The following is a 15743-nucleotide window of genomic DNA, read 5'->3' on the forward strand; positions in this document are numbered from 1 at the left end:
TGAAACTAATGGAAGGTGATATAGGACATTTAAAACAAATACATGCTTGAAAAAAGCTCAAAGTATCATCACGGTCATGTCTGAAGGACACATCAGTTGTACTCTCTACACATTGTTACTGCAGTGTCTTTTGCATTTTGGGGTTCTGCCTTTCTGCTGTAAAGAACCCCTTTCATTCAGTGATGCCTTTTGTGATTGCTTTTTGCATTGGTTTGTCTGCAAACCAGTGTCTTCTTTAAAACAAATTGTAACCATGCTGCTTTAAGCTGACTTGTGCTTTCAAAGGTCAGTTAGCTTATCTTGATTCTGTTTACTCTCTTAGGCTTAGTTTAGAGATTTATTCATTTCTGCTTCATCTTGTTTCAGGTAAAGATTTAAGGTGGCCACACACACACACACACACACACACACACGCTCGGTGAGAAGCAAATGGCAAATATCAAGCAAAGGGTAAAGCATAAAGTGGTAAAACAGAGCCAGGGGTAAAGAGAGGACACGAGCTTCATTTCTTAACCTCTTTTACTCCAGGACTGCTCCACAAGTTAGTTTTTAGCAGCAAATAGTGAAAAGAAAATGTACAATTCAGATTGATAATGCCCAGAATGTATGAGCAAACCATTGCTCAAAAGAAGCAAACTATTCCAGATATTCAGAGCAGAAAGAAATTGTGATATGGGATTTATGAACTGGAATATCATTGCCTTATAATGAGATTGTAGTGCACTGTATTTTCTTTAAAAATAGGACAATGCATATCTTTCACCATTTCTGTCCTCTGAATGTTAAATCAGAAAGTTTTATTAGAGTATTATTCCTAGACAAAACCAGCAGATGGCAGTTTTGAATCATAGAATTTTAAAATGTTTATATTTGTATTTTTTTTCTAAATCCATGAAAAGGTGGCATGAAAATGTTTTTAAATGCATGAGTCTACCTAGGTTTGTAATTGTAAAGCACTTGCTAGGTTTTAAAGTAGTTCCTTTTGCAAAGATGTAAAATGACTCAAAGTTGCATTCACATGCATTGATTGCATGGAATTTAATTGATCAGCTTTATTTTTTTTTTAATTTTTTTTTAACGTTTATTTATTTTTGAGACAGAGAGAGACAGAGCATGAACAGGGGAGGGTCAGAGAGAGGGAGACACAGAATCTGAAGCAGGCTCCAGGCTCTGAGCTGTCAGCACAGAGCCCGACGTGGGGCTCGAACTCACGGACTGCGAGATCATGACCTGAGCCGAAGTCGCCGCTTAACTGACTGAGCCACCCAGGCAACCCTGATCAGCTTTATTTTTTAAGAAAAACAAAATGTAATTCAAGAGGAGGAAGCGACTTGCCCTTTGGATTATTCTTACCCTTGAAGGAAATTACCCGGGAGACAGGTTCTTACCTGTCTTGGAATGAATACCGGGTAAATCAGTAGGGATTCTGCCAGGTCACTGTGGGCGTAGACTGAGGGCCTCTGGGTGATGTCATGGGAATGTTGATGCCTTCAACAGCAGATCTTTTGATAGTAGAGCAGACTATCTCAAAGCCAGATCTCCATGATTTCCTTTTAGGGTAAACTTGTTTAACAAATTATCCATTTGATTTAATTGTCATAACAGAAATTATTATGCACACATTTCTTGTTGAATTAATACAGGTTCAAAATTATTGCAAATGGAATTATTACCCTTTCTCTAATTGTGCAGCCAATATTCTGTTTAATTGTTTTTAATGCTTTTTTTTTTTTTTTTTTTTGAGGGGGGTGGGAGGGGCAGAGAGTGGGTGGAGACAGATCTGAAGCAGGCTCCACGCTGACAGGAATGAGCGGATATGGGGCTGGAACTCACAAACCGTAGATCATGACCTGATCCGAAGTCAAGACACTCAACCGACTGAGCTGTCCCGATGCCCTGCCAATATTCTGTTTATATTAGACCTTCAGTTAAAGATCTAAACATTGGGGCACCTGGTTGGCTCAGTCGGTTAAGCGTCCGACTTCGGCTCAGGTCATGATCTCGCAGTCCATGAGTTCGAGCCCCGCGTCAGGCTCTGTGCAGACAGCTCAGAGCCTGGAGCCTGCTTCGGATTCTGTGTCTCTCCCCCTCTCTGCCCCTCCCCCACTCATGCTCTGTCTCTCTGTCTCTGAGAAATGAATAAACCTTAAAAAAAAATTTAAAGATCTAAACATTAAGTATATATTTTTTTCAGCATATTCGATAACATTTTAATCCTTGGATGTTATTTTAATATAAGTAACAAGTCCTCACAAACTTAGCAGCCTAAAACACCACCCATTTATAGCTCACAGTTCTGTAGGCCGGAGGCCTGGGCCTGATACACAAGTCGATTCTCTGCCCAGGGTCTTTCAGAGCGGAAACCAAAGTGTCAGTTGCACTGCATTCCCTTCTAAGATCCTCTTTCAAGGTCCTGTGATTTTTGCAGAATCCATTTTCTTGTAGTTGTAGGACTGGGGCCCCTGGTGTCTTGTTGGATGTGGGGTGAGGCTATTCCTTGCCCTGAGGTTCCCTCCACATTTTCTCTCCCGACTTCTTTCAGAAAGGGCGCAGCCTCTTCTAAAAGTTCTTATGAGGTCAGGCCCTCTGGGATAATCTCTTTTGATTAACTCAAGATCCCATTAATCAGTAGCCTAATCACGGAGGGACATCCCAGCCCATTCACAAGTTCTGCCTTCCCTGAAGGGGAGGGAACTGCACAGGGAGTCTCTCCAGGGGCAGGGACTGTTGCAATTCTGCCTACCACCATGGGCAGATGCAGATGCTTTATTTCAGCTTACATAAGTATGGGAAGGAACGCTCAAGACAAAAGAGAATCGATGGCAAACATTAGATTTGCTCTGTTTTCTTCCTAATGGGATTACTCTGGGGCACTTGTGCAGATTCTCATACTCAGTTACTAGGAGTGAGAGATTGCCGATGAGACTGATATGCCATTTGTCATAAACCTTGAGTCAGGGAGCCCAAGGCGAGACTGACTATGTAAGAAATAAACAATGTTTCTTCTTGACCCTGCTCCAACTACGTGAAAATCTGTTCAACTCCAGTTTCTTAACATGGCAGAGGCTAACTCAGTGACAGCCTTCCTCTTTGTGAAAATTCATGTATAAAGTGGAAGGCTGTACCTTTTAACACTGTGCTGTTTTTTTGACTGCAGTAAAGAGGACATCTAAAGTTTTTGTGGCTGTAGAGTTTTATGTTAGCTTCTCACTTGGGATATAGTCTCAGGAGATCAAGAAACGTGCAGGCTGGGATACAGCACAGCACATGCAGCTTTACAACTGGCTGAGGACACAAGAGGCACGTCCTCAGGGAAGCTTCACGTGCTCTTCCAGAATGTCGCCCCACCACTTGCCCAGGTTTGAGGCGGTGCTGCACTTCGTTTTCCTCAATATCGACAGAGAAAAATCACCCCCCCCAGCCCCCACTGTAGAGCCCTCAGTATTGCTTGTCGTGTCTCTTACTTGTCACTGAGCTGTTCCATGTCCCAGTCTACATCTGTCCTAACCAGCTTTCCTCTGGCCTCAAGACGCGATTTGTCCCGCTCTCGAGTCAAGGCCAGCACTCCACTTGTGACTCTACTTCTTTCCCTGTCTTGGGTTTCCTGAACCTCTTCCTTCCTAGGGTTCCCCCTCCTCTCTGCAGCCGTGGCCTCTTCGCTGGGTTCTGGATGTGAATTGCTACTTACCGTCTTTGCTCAGGAGAGCTGTTTTAGGAATCCCTCTCTTGCACTGTCACGGAGCTACTCTGAAATTTAGTCTGACTTCTAGACGCAAAGTACATACCAGTAGACTTTCTTCCCGGGCTTTGTTTCCCACCAAATGGTTCAGAACCTCTTTTTATGACTTGGCGCTATTAACTTTCACTTTTGAGGTCCCACTGCAATCCCTAAGACACAGAGAAACTTGCAGCATGGTCTTAACCTCTCAGCTCATCTCAGTTGAGATGCTGTTCGGCTTTTCTCCTTGGTCTTGGCTTCTTTTTGATGGCCTGCTGTCACTAGGACTGGGAACCCAGGGAAGAGCTCTGACGGGCTGGCCCCTAACAAAGACAGAATGCGGCACTCCATCGTGCCCCCATTTCCTCCATCTTCCTCTGTGCTTTGTTGAACAAATCTCTTCCTCTTCTTTATTTCCCATATAACTTTTCTTTTATCCCTGCTTTCAAGTTATTTCTAATCTCCCTTATAGCAACAGCCCCAAATCTTCACATACTTGAAAGTTTTGAAATTGAAGAAGAGGTCACTGCAATAAATCCACTCCTGCCAGGAATTCTCAGCGAGATGTGGGATACCTGCCTGTCTGAAGTTTCCTCTTTTTGGCAAGGCCCGCCTCCTGTGCAATTTGGCTTTGTGGGTGTAGGAGAAAGTTTTGCAAAGTTAAGGAGAAGGAAATGTACTGTCGGGAGTTTTCGTGATTTTGATAAACTAAACATAAACTGTAGTAGCAGCTGCATGGTTCCAGTACTTGCCAGATCATCAGTGCAATTTTACTTTTTTTTTTTTTTTTTAAAGGAAACAGGAAGAGCGAGTACAACAAGTACGCAAAAAATTGGAAGAAGCACTGATGGCAGACATCTTGTCACGAGCTGCTGATACGGAAGAAATGGATATCGAAATGGACAGTGGAGATGAAGCCTAAGAATATGATCAGGTAAACTGAGAGCAGAGAGGGAGGGGCTTGCACCTGAAGATGGTTGATTTTCTTGCTTTTGCCCTTTGTGGCCTGCCTCAGCAAAGTATAGACGCTCCCCCGCAGGGGTGAGCAGGCGCCGTTCGGCCTCTTCTGTGTTTAAGAATCACCCTTTTGTCCTAATGATGTGAAGACACTCACAGCCCTGAAGCCACTTGCAAGGAGTCTAACCTCCTCTTGTAATGCCAGGTGGAAGAAAGGAGAGCGGTCGCAGGTGGTGAAGGTGGCGGTCATCCCCGCCACACTATCTTTCTGGGGTCTGTTGTTCCCCCCTCCCTTTTTTTTAATTTTTTATTTTCGAGAGAGAGAGGGAGAGGGAGAATGAATGCGAGCAGGGGAGGGGCAGAGACAGAGGGAAACAGACTCTGAAGCAGGCTCCAGGCTCTGAGCTGTCAGCACAGAGCTTGATGTGGGGCTGGAACTCACACCACGAGATCATGACCTGAGCTGAAGTCAGATGCTTAACGAACTGAGTCACCCAGGCGCCCCTGTTGTCCGCTCTTGAAAATTAGGGCCCTAAAGTAGGTTTTCTCTAGCATAGACTTGATGCAGAGAGACTCAGAAGGACATTTTAAAGGATAATAAATAATTTACCTTACAACATACAAACTTTGACCCTGTCGTGAGCTCACATGAGTGTCATAGGTTCTGTCCTGGTGGGTATATATTCTCTTTAAGTGGCTGTGGTCCAGGCTCCAGGGGTTAATGTGGCATCTTGCTTCCCAACTGCCATCCTGCTTGGTTTCGGCAGACCTTGTCTTACTTTCTGTCCCCCATGAGCCAGTGACTTATTTATGTCTTTTGAAGCCAAAACTGAGGCATTGTGGGGAGACAGAGAAAGAGAGAGAGAACCAACAGAGTGAGTTAGAATTCTAACTCCTAGATGTTTTTGAATCTGTCCTCCCCCATCCCTTTCAGTCTATGGACCCACACCTGGCCCCGCTTAGTCATTCTTGCTTTTGGTGCTAGTTCTGGAGACACAGTGGTGGCCACAATCACACGGTCCCTCTGCTCATGGAACGTGCCATACAGTTGTACTAGCCAGACGCTCACCACATTCCATAATTACCAACTGTGATCAGTGCTACAAAGGAAAAGCAAAGGTACTGGGGGAGCTGATGGCAGGGGAGCTAATGTGGCGTGAAGGGTCAACAAAGCCTCTGTGAGGAGGTGACATTTATGTTGAGCCTCAAGGGCAAGCAGCAGTAGGCCAGAGTTCGGGATAAAAGTGTTCCCATGAAAAGAAACAGCAAGGAGAATTCGGTGCCTTCACAGTAGGTCTGGGGAGCACTGGGAGAATGTGTGGAGGAGAATCTTGTCATGCTGATGGGTTGTTGTTAAGGGTTTCCAGCTTTAACATTAAAGCAAATGGGAATCCACTGAAGGCTGAGGAACATGGTCAGATGTGCTTATGTGCAAGTTCCTTTTGGCTGCCGTGTGAAAAAGAGGATTAGAGCAGGGACAGCCTGGATGCGGGGTGGCCAGCGAGGAGGCTGTTGTAGCTTGGCAGCGAGAGAGATGGTGGCTTCACAGGAATGTTGGCAGTGGGTGCAGAGAAAAAGAGGAAGAGCAGAGGTCCATTTGAGATGTATTTGGAGATAGAATCAGCTTGACCAGGTGACTGATTGGAAGTGATGGGGACGACTCCAGGTTTTTCACTTGAGCCGCCGAGGGATGGCCAGAGGCCTGTCTGGTACAGGCACAGACAGGGTATTGTGTGCAGGGACGCTGAGTCAGTGGTTCACACAACCTTCCCTTCCCATCGGTGCCTTTGCCGTAACCCAGGCAGTGGCTCATGCCACAGTGATACAGAAATCGTGTAATAATTATAGTGCCTCACATTATGTATTCAGTGATAGCATCTCCATTTGGTGACAGTTTCCTGAACACACGGAACCATGGGAATCCAGTTCAGTGCTATTTTAAGTCTTTTTTTTTTTTCTCCCTTATTGAGGACAGGAAGATGCCATGTTGGTATTGAATCTTGTTTTCCACTCTGGCCGGGATGTGTTTTATGGGCTTTGATGAGTGTGCTTGGTCTTTGTAAGTCCTTCAGAGGAAAAGTCTGAAGCATGTTTCTTCTGTCTGAAGGCTTCAGCCATGCTGTCTCTGGAGCGCGGTGTGGGCATTGGAATGGTTGTACCTGGATTGCATCAAAACGGACTCTAGGGGAGCCCTCCTCTTCAGAGCCTTTTAGCATTTGTTGTTTTTCAGACTTTGTCCTGAAGACAATTTAATCAGGGGTCTGCTAACTGAGGTTTCATTAGACCCTTGTTTACATCGCAGATCACTTTGCAAATGGGTATCAAGGCAGTACCCTGATTTATGTAAGCAAGTGTGGGTTTTAGGGACTAGGCACTTTGTTCATGTAAGAGCCAGCATTGGGGTCCTGGGTGGCTCAGTAGGTTAAGTGTCTGACTTCAGCTCAGGTCATGATCTCGCGGTTTGTGTGTTCGGGCCCCTGTTAGGCTCTGTGCTGACCGCTCTGACACACACACTCTCTCTCTCAAAAATGAATAAGCGTTATAAATAAATGAATGAATGAATGAATGCCAGCATTGCCCATTGCCTGGCACAAATGTGGTTAATGGTGGGAACAAACTAAATAATATTGAGTGATTAGAATTTTAATATATACTTAAAGTAGCCATTGTTTTGGCATGTTGGGTGCAGAGAGATTCAGAGTATGGGTATCACATCCTAAACTGGGGAATGGTATTATGAGACCAGGCCATTAGACTCGAAGGTTGTGGAAGAATTAGAAGTACTTCTTAGTTCTCAGAATTAAATGTACCTAATTCACTCATTTAGTCCGCTCTGTACCTAAACTGTTTAATAAACCAGAGCACTGCCACGTAACGTAATCAGGTGTTCATAATAATCTGTAGAATAGGTAGGGCTTGGCTTGATCAAAGGGTAGGTCATGGCCAACTTCACATGGCTCATAAGAGATGGAGCCTGTAACACGCAGTTCCGCTTGGGTCTGTCACCCCACCATGCCACGGTTCTTTCTGATGTTCCTTATTAGCAAAGTGGGCCTTTATTTATTTGTCTTATTTTTATTTAAAAAGTTTTTTAATGTTTATTCATTTTTGAGAGACAGGAGAGACAGAATGCAGGCAGGGGAAGGGCAGAGAGAGAGGGAGACACAGAATCCGACGGAGGCTCCAGGCTCTGAGCTGTCAGCACAGAGCCTGATGCGGGGCTCGAACCCATGAACCATGAGATCATGACCTGAGCTGAAGTCGGATGCTGACTGAGCCACCCAGGTGCCCCTATTTGATATATATGTATATATATCCATAACAGGTTGAGACTGTTAAAATTTTACAATCATAGAGGAGTATCCAGATTATCGCAGTTTTAGGAGTGAATGCAACAAGAAGAAAACCATAAAAGCAAAGGTTTTAAAATATGTAGCTACATCTGAGACACAGGATCACATATATAAACTCTGCCATTGCACAGTACTGTTTCACCCAGGTGAAATAATAATAAAACTTCAGTGCATATCTGTCATCTGTAAATGCTCTGAAGTAAAGTAAATCAGTTAGTAGTTTTTCTAAATTTTCTCAAAATTGTTTGGATTTGGCTGCATCTAATACATTCTTTTTTTTTTTAATTTGTATGCCCTATGATTTCTCTTTTTATATGGATTCAATTAATTATAGATAGTATTTGTGTTAGCATACAAAGCTGTACATATGACTCTTTTGAAAATAAAAGGAGTATAAAGTTATTGTTAAAGCACTTGAAACAATGGGAGGATATGTTGAACATTTTTTATGTACAAAGTGCTGTAATGAAGTGTTAACAAGACTTTAAAAATGTGGCTCTACGTGAAGTTTAACCTCTAACTACTTTTTCAAGTTCTGCTGACCTCACCTGAGAAATCATTGAATTACTTAAATTTGTTTGTTTTTCCTTACAGGTAACTTTCGACCAACGTTCCCCAAGAGCAAATTTCTAGAATTGAACAAAAGCGTTTCCACTGGGTTTCGCCTGTAAGAAAAAAAACATACCCGAGCACATACAGCTTTTTAATAGCACTAACCAATGCCTTTTTAGATGTATTTTTGATGTATATATCTATTATTCAAAAAATGATGTTTATTTTGAGTCCTAGGACTTAAAATTAGACTTTTGTAATATCAAGGAGGACGCTTAAGTTGAAGCTGAGCTTTTGATGCCAGGTGCAATCTACTGGAAATGTAGCACTTACGTGAAATATTTGTTTTCCCCCCGTTTTAATATGAACCGATCAGTAGTACCAAATAAATCTCCCAATTAAAGATTATTGTGACTTCACTGTATATAAACAGATTTTTATACTTTATTGAAAGAGGACACCTGTACATTCTTCCATCATCACTGTAAAGACAAATAAATGATTATATTCACAGACTGATTGGAATTCTTTCTGTTAAAAGAGCACACATAATAAATAGCCTCCCCCGCCCCCTTGGGATTCCTGATTTACAGTCAGCTGTGATCCCTGGGCCTTAGGTTTCAAATGGAGGTGGTAGAGAATAGTTCATGCATTTGCAATACGCCTCCGAATAGCGTGAAAACTGTGTCGCTTTCCCCTGAATTCTCAGTTGCCATCTAGCATGTGTCAGGGTTTTTTATTTTTATTTTATTTTATTTTTTTTCTTGCCTGTGACTAGTACTTTTGTTAGTTTTATAAAAATAAAGCATTTCCTTCCCTTGGGCGTGAGTTAGGTACACAGGTACCCTTTGGATGGTACTGGAAGTCCATGGCTGTTGTTTTTTCTAGAACAGTTAGTGTTTTCTCATGTCTGCTGGCTTACTGAGTTAACAGGTGCAGGTTAGACCCTTTGCTCCAGAGAGAGGCAACTTTCCAGGCAGAGTTGCTTAATGAGCCAGATTGTAATACTTTACTAATCAGTCCCCGGCCTCCACAGTATTATTTTGTTGTTGTTGTTGTTGTTGAAACTCTCAAGTGTAACTTCATTACCACTTAAATTCTTTGATACCTATTTACTACAACTGGCACAGCATTATTAAATGAGTTTAAAAAGCAAAAACATACTTAATGTGATGCCAAGGAAAAGGAGGGAGTGGTTGTAAGCAAATTTGAAGATATTTTGGGAAATAATAGCTTTCTACAGGGAGGGTTTATGTACTTCTTCACTCTGAGTTCTTTTGAAATTAGACCAAGAAATGATGTGGTCCATGGTGTGACCAGTTCCATATAAGTGTCACCTGTACCTTTTATTACCACTACCTCCAGCACCCTTCCAGTTTCTGAGGAAGGGAGGAATAATAGTCAAAGCAATACAACTGGCTAGGTTTGGGCTGCTGTCTCTCTGGACCTTATGCCAAACTATATTAGTAACACCTTCTTGGAATTCCCGATTTATAGTCAGCTTTGATTTCTGTCCCTTACGCCACCAGCTTCCTCAGAGCATTCTTACTGGCAATTGAGCCTGGATACTTGGCAGACTCTGGGCAGACTACTGGCCAAGGATGCCTCCTCTGGGCCCATCAAACTGCCCCAAACAAGGTGGCCGTGGGAAGTCAATATTGATATCTTTTCAAGAACTGGTGTAGCTACTTAGAATGGATGTCCAAAGGCTTTTCTTAGGTTCCCCCGCCCCAAGTCCATGATTTCTCTTCTGTAATTAAGCTTGGGGTAACTTCACCCTGGTGATCATATGTTCTTTTTACAAAGCTATCCAACCAAGATATACATGCTTTTATAAACAGTTTTGGTAAAAGCAAAAACACAATGTACACACGTATAAAACTTTGATTTTTGTTCTTATATACTTTGCTCAGGTAGAGAACAAGGTATGAAAGCCATTACATGGTGTCCAACTGGCGACCATCTTATAAGTCCAGGTCTTCCCAAGATATCCACAGGATAACATGTCCAGAATTAAACATTCATTATCTTATTCCCCAAAGCTACCACCGTCCTGCATCCCCTAACAAGGGTAGAAGCAAATCATCCCATTCAATTGCTCAAAGCAGGTGCCCTCGAGTGGTCCCTGTTCCCTTGCTTCCAACATCCTGTCAGTCCTGTTAGAACTATCAAATGCCCTTCTCACACCCATATCTCTTCTCCATTCCCGCAACCACTGCCTTCATGCAACTCCTTTCCTCTCCTCTGGACTTTGAGTGGCTTCTTTCTCCCTGCCTCCCTCCTTCCCTCCTTCTGTCTCCATCCCTCCTCCTCCATATGGTCATCAGAATGGTCCTCAAATGTGACTGTATCATTTCCCTACTCAAAGTTTCTCACTTCTCCATGTAATTTTTAAGAATTATTTTAAGAATTTTTAAGAGTGAGCACTTTGAAATGAAAAGAACCTGTGTCTGAACCTTGGTTTTTGCCATTTGTGTGACTCGTCAGGTGACTTAATCTCCTTGAGCCCTGTTCCTCCTCCGTGAAATAGGAATAATACTACCTCATAGAGTCGTCGTGAGGACTAAATGAGCTACTGTTTATAAAGCATTTAGCACAGTGCCTGGTGCATAGTGAACGCTCCCGTCGGAGCATGCCTTTGTCATAACCCCTGCAGGTGTCAGTTTTATGTCACTTCCAAGAGGCATTTTCTAATAACTGTAACTACTCTCCGCCCCTGTAATATTCGTTTTCTGCCTCAGCACTCTGTTTATTTCCTTTGTAGAAATCTTCTCAATCTGTATTTATTTGTTGACTTTTTGTCTATCTCTTTACTAGAATGTAAGCTCCACGAGAGCGAGGATGTGTCTGTCTTGTTCCCTGGTACAACCCCAGCATTAGCCTAGTGCCTGGTACATAGTAAGCACTTAATAAATGTTTGTTGAATAAATGGATGAATGATCAAAAGGCTCTCCATGATCTGATCCCTGCCTATTTGTCTAGGTCATCCTGCCCCTCTTATCACCTTCAGCTCGAGAAAAACCACATTACTTGGTCCTTCTGAGTGCCCCTTGGGCCTCTGTGTCTTTGCACCTGTCATTCCCTTTGCCTGCCTGTCTACATGGCAAATTCCTGGTTACTGGTCAAGTCTCAGCTCAGTGGCTACCTCCTCTGTGAAGCTGTCCCTGATTTCTCCAGCAAGATGTTCTTCCCTCTTCCAGGTTCCCCCTGCACTCTGTAAATACCTCCATGGAAGCACTTTACTGTATTGTAAATTTGTTTGCATGTCTGTTTCTACTTTTAGACTGTAAGCACCGTGAAAGCAGAGATTGCCTCTTTTCATCTTAATGTCCCCAGAGCCTAGCACAGTGTCCAGCACATAGCAGTTTTGTCAATAAATATTTATTGGAATGAATCTGTAAATGAACAAAGAGCCTTGCAGTTGAAAAAGTGTTGCGAGACGAATGTATTATCAAGGAAAGGAATGCCCCTGGTGGCTTCCAGTGTATTTCTTTGTTCTAGAAGAGAGATCTTGAGAGCATTATGTAATCTCGCTGAATATAAGAGTACTTGTTTGAATTTGAAAGATAAGTTGAGTAATAGAGATCTTCGTAAATGATTGCAAAAGATATCAAAAAGCTTTGTGATCTCAAATGCTACAAAGTCCAAAATAAATATTTGCACTATTAGTATTTCCATAGTCAATGCTATGCGAAAAGTGTACAGCAATAAATTTTGAAGCTTTAAAAATGTTTGTGTAAGTCATCTTCAATGACTTAATCCATGAAACACATCTCTGGCCTGTGTTTCCTGGACGCAAGGGGCTTTAGATGGGGTTTAGGGCCCCAAAGCTTTCAGAGCTTACTCAGTGACACTACTCCCATTTGCGAAGACATTTGCTTAGTCGTGTGCCGTGGGTATGTCTACTAAGCAGAAGGGCTGAAAGCTTCTCCACAGAATCAGAGGGAGGCCAACTACACATTGTGAGGCCATAGCTTCCAAGCCTCTGCCCGAGCTAGCATCGCTTTGTTGTCCTGCCTGCCTTCACTCCTGGGATGCAGATGTGACCTCTCTACAAAATCTACTCCAGTGAATGGCCTCCACCGAAACTCTAGTTCCGTGAAGGCAGTTCATCAGGCACTTACACAGGATTAGCTAGCAGTAGCTGGGGGATTGGGAATTGGGGTAGTGAGCTACCAATCTGCATGTCTCAAAGGGTCTGCGATGAACTTTGAAAATTTACACACTGATGTCTCTAGAAGGGCATGTGTCACTCTGTCAATCACTCGGCTTTTGTTTTGATAGCAGGAGGACAAAAGTTATTTCATTTATACAGCATTTCATAATTTATAGAACACTTTCACCCCCATTAATGTCATGTTTGAATTTTAACTTACATTTAAGCTATGAAATATGCACATGTTGTCCCCATGTAAGAGCCGAGGAGCCTAAGAAGCAGGTTAAATGACTTACTCAAGCCAGAAAGGTGCAGGGGTGGGAATCTGAATGCAGAGGTCTTCTGTTTCTAGAATACCATGCAACCCTCCGATGCCCTTCCCCACTTGGGTTTCAAGCTGCATTTCTTTCTGTGACAGAGAACAACACGGTATGGTTTATTAAGTACAGCGTGACTTGGCCTGAAAGCTTATATAGGGCAGAGTGATTTTTTTGTTTTTTTTTTTAATAGGAAACCTGCTTCTTTTATGTGGGAGTAGTCAAAGCTTTTCCAGTGATCTCTTCTGCTGAGCAATCTTTACCAGGATTACTTCTCTTTTACAAGAGGTGGGAACAGGTGCAGTTTCCTAGTCACAGAATGTTGGGAGTTATTTTGATCTGCAGGGGGCTGTTAGCGTTTTCTTCCTGCTGCACCACTTTCAGCTTTTTGCTTCATGAACGAGATGCTGTGAGACGTCCAGCAGCAAGATGCAATGGGCGCAGGTCCTGGGGAAGGGGTTTGCAGTGGGGTGTATCTACACGTGTGACTTGGGCATGCATAAAAGCATTCGCCGGCCGTGGGAAAAACTCTGGCCTTTTGATATGTGCTCGCATCTTATCCTTTTAAGATCTAAATTTTTGAGTGTTTTATGATATTAGTAGAGCAGCACATGTAGGTAATTTATAAGTAAATCCCATAAATAATTGGGATATATGCTTTTGTTTCTGAAAGGGTTTCTAAATTAAAAGAGTTTTGAGACCACTACCCCGGTGCAAGTCTCCTTATCTGGGGTTCAAGGAACCTCCTCTTGCCATTGGATGTGATAACATCCCCTGTTTGTGATAACATGCCCTTCTCCGGGGGTATCGATGGCTTCCATAAAGCTCTCAATAGAGAATATATATCATAGTGCCTGGTATATGGTATGTATTTCACAAATGGTAGCAGCCCCTTCTCTAAAAACAACAAAACAAAACAGAAACAAAACCCTAGAGAATTTTGGGGGTGATTAGAACCTGCTTTTGAGGAGTTAGCCTGAATTTTGTTGACTGGACAGATACTCCTGGGATCAGGAGAGAAAAAGCAAGGAGTTTTGTGTGTGAGGGTGGGACAGGTTGATGGCGAGGGGTCAGAGTGCCTTGTTGATCACAGCATGATTTGCTGAAGGCCTGGGACCCAACAATAGCTAGTTGTGTGAAAACAGAAACGTTTGGAAACTCAACGAGAAAGATACAGCAGCGACATGGTGGAAAATGCTGTTCATGGTGGGAATGAATGCCTTCTTTGAAAACTTTCTCTTTCCCTCCCCTCCATCCCCCAAAACACTCAGTATAATGTTATAAATGAGAAAACCACAACCGTATAGCTATCACAGTTATTTTTAAAAACTGTGGTGCTGCCTTGGCACAAACTAGATTTTAGTTTTCCCCACGCTGCTGTGAAAAGGGATTGATTAGTCACCTGACACGGAAAACACTTAGCACTGGGGAAACACAGTGACTCGGGGAGTCAAAACACATTCAGCTTTCCTGGAACTTTAAATTCATTTAGGGAATAGTCGCAATCTTTGTTCTTCTAATTTTTTTTTTTTTTTTTTTTAATGAAATCCCATAGCCTCCACTGCCATATCCTTCAAGACCAGCAGAGAGGCAAAAGGAAATAAAGGGAGAATGCTAACGAATGGAGATAATTCAGACCACTCAAGGAGATTCCTACCTGAATACAGAGGAATTTGGGGAAGAGATAAATGTGACAATGAAGAAATTTATACTCTCACAAACATGTCTACTTAGAGTTCTCTTGTTAATTCGGATGTCTACTCCTAAACTTAGATCATATCCTCAAATAGTCAAATAGAAAAGGGAACGTCTTCTCTTTTCCATTTCCTTATTTAACCATCTGTGGCAGGTACAGAAGGCTGGTTAACCTGGTGGCTATTCACAGCTGTGCCGATGCCACCTTTAAGTTCCTAATTAAGATCTGATGCTTAGAGCTTCAGCAGCCATCACGTGACCTTGAAGAGACAAATGTGAAGGTGAAAAAGCAACACTGCAAGGGGGATGGATTGGCAAATCAGGAAGAGCCCAGATTCTCAAGGTCAATGTTAAATTCTTGGACTAGCTCTGTTAATACCTCCCCTGGGCTGTTTGCTAAATCAACAATACCAACATACAATGAATGTCTCTCTCTCTCTCTCTCTCTCCTCTCTCTTTTAAGCTATTGCTAACTGGTACATGCCCAAATTTAGACTTCACTTTGAGTACTAATAGTTAGTCACCAGGAGTTTTGTCAAGTTTTCTTTCTCAGTATCATTTTTCTTGCGCTACTCACGTGCAGGCTTTTGTGAACCCTGTCTGGGTTACTACAGTGGCTTCTATCTGCTCTCCCTGCCACCAGCTTCTCCAGCTCTGTGCCATTTTAAGTAGTGCTGCCAGACCTTTCTCAAATGCCTCTTAGATTACCCGGTGTTCCGAGTCATATTTACAGTGGGTTTCTATCCTTTTGGACGAGGTCTGAATTCCTCAGATGACATTCTTGTCCTTGGTCTACCTTACCTGTGGACACTCGGGGCTAAAACCCTTAGTTAAGATAGAGACACTCTTATCAAGTATGACATACGGTGTTACCTCCCACGAGCTGAAGGCCGTGGTTAGTCTTTTCTGGTCAAGGCCAAATTCTTTACCATACACTTTGTGGTAAGTGTTTTGGTAGCAGATTCTACCTTAGTTATTACCACGACCCTCAGCAA

General features: G+C 42.8%; 1 protein-coding gene and 1 long non-coding RNA gene across 2 annotated transcripts in view; one reads left to right on the forward strand and one right to left on the reverse strand.

The window, feature by feature from the left end:
• MBD2 (methyl-CpG binding domain protein 2) overlaps positions 1-9095 on the forward strand; it is a 66249-nt gene extending 57154 nt beyond the window's left edge. Inside the window, exons 6-7 of the mRNA XM_058692057.1 lie at positions 4514-4652; positions 8623-9095. Coding sequence (XP_058548040.1) covers positions 4514-4640 — 127 coding nt within the window. The 3' untranslated portion in view covers positions 4641-4652; positions 8623-9095. The remainder of the gene's footprint in view (positions 1-4513; positions 4653-8622) is intronic.
• On the reverse strand, positions 5319-15743 carry LOC131490057 (uncharacterized). The gene is made up of 3 exons (XR_009250927.1): positions 15622-15743; positions 13033-13145; positions 5319-5504 (listed from the first exon to the last, which is right to left on the reverse strand). It is a non-coding gene; the product is annotated as an uncharacterized LOC131490057 (long non-coding RNA).

Source organism: Neofelis nebulosa, chromosome 11, assembly GCF_028018385.1.
Source record: "Neofelis nebulosa isolate mNeoNeb1 chromosome 11, mNeoNeb1.pri, whole genome shotgun sequence".
Taxonomy (NCBI): domain Eukaryota; kingdom Metazoa; phylum Chordata; class Mammalia; order Carnivora; family Felidae; genus Neofelis; species Neofelis nebulosa.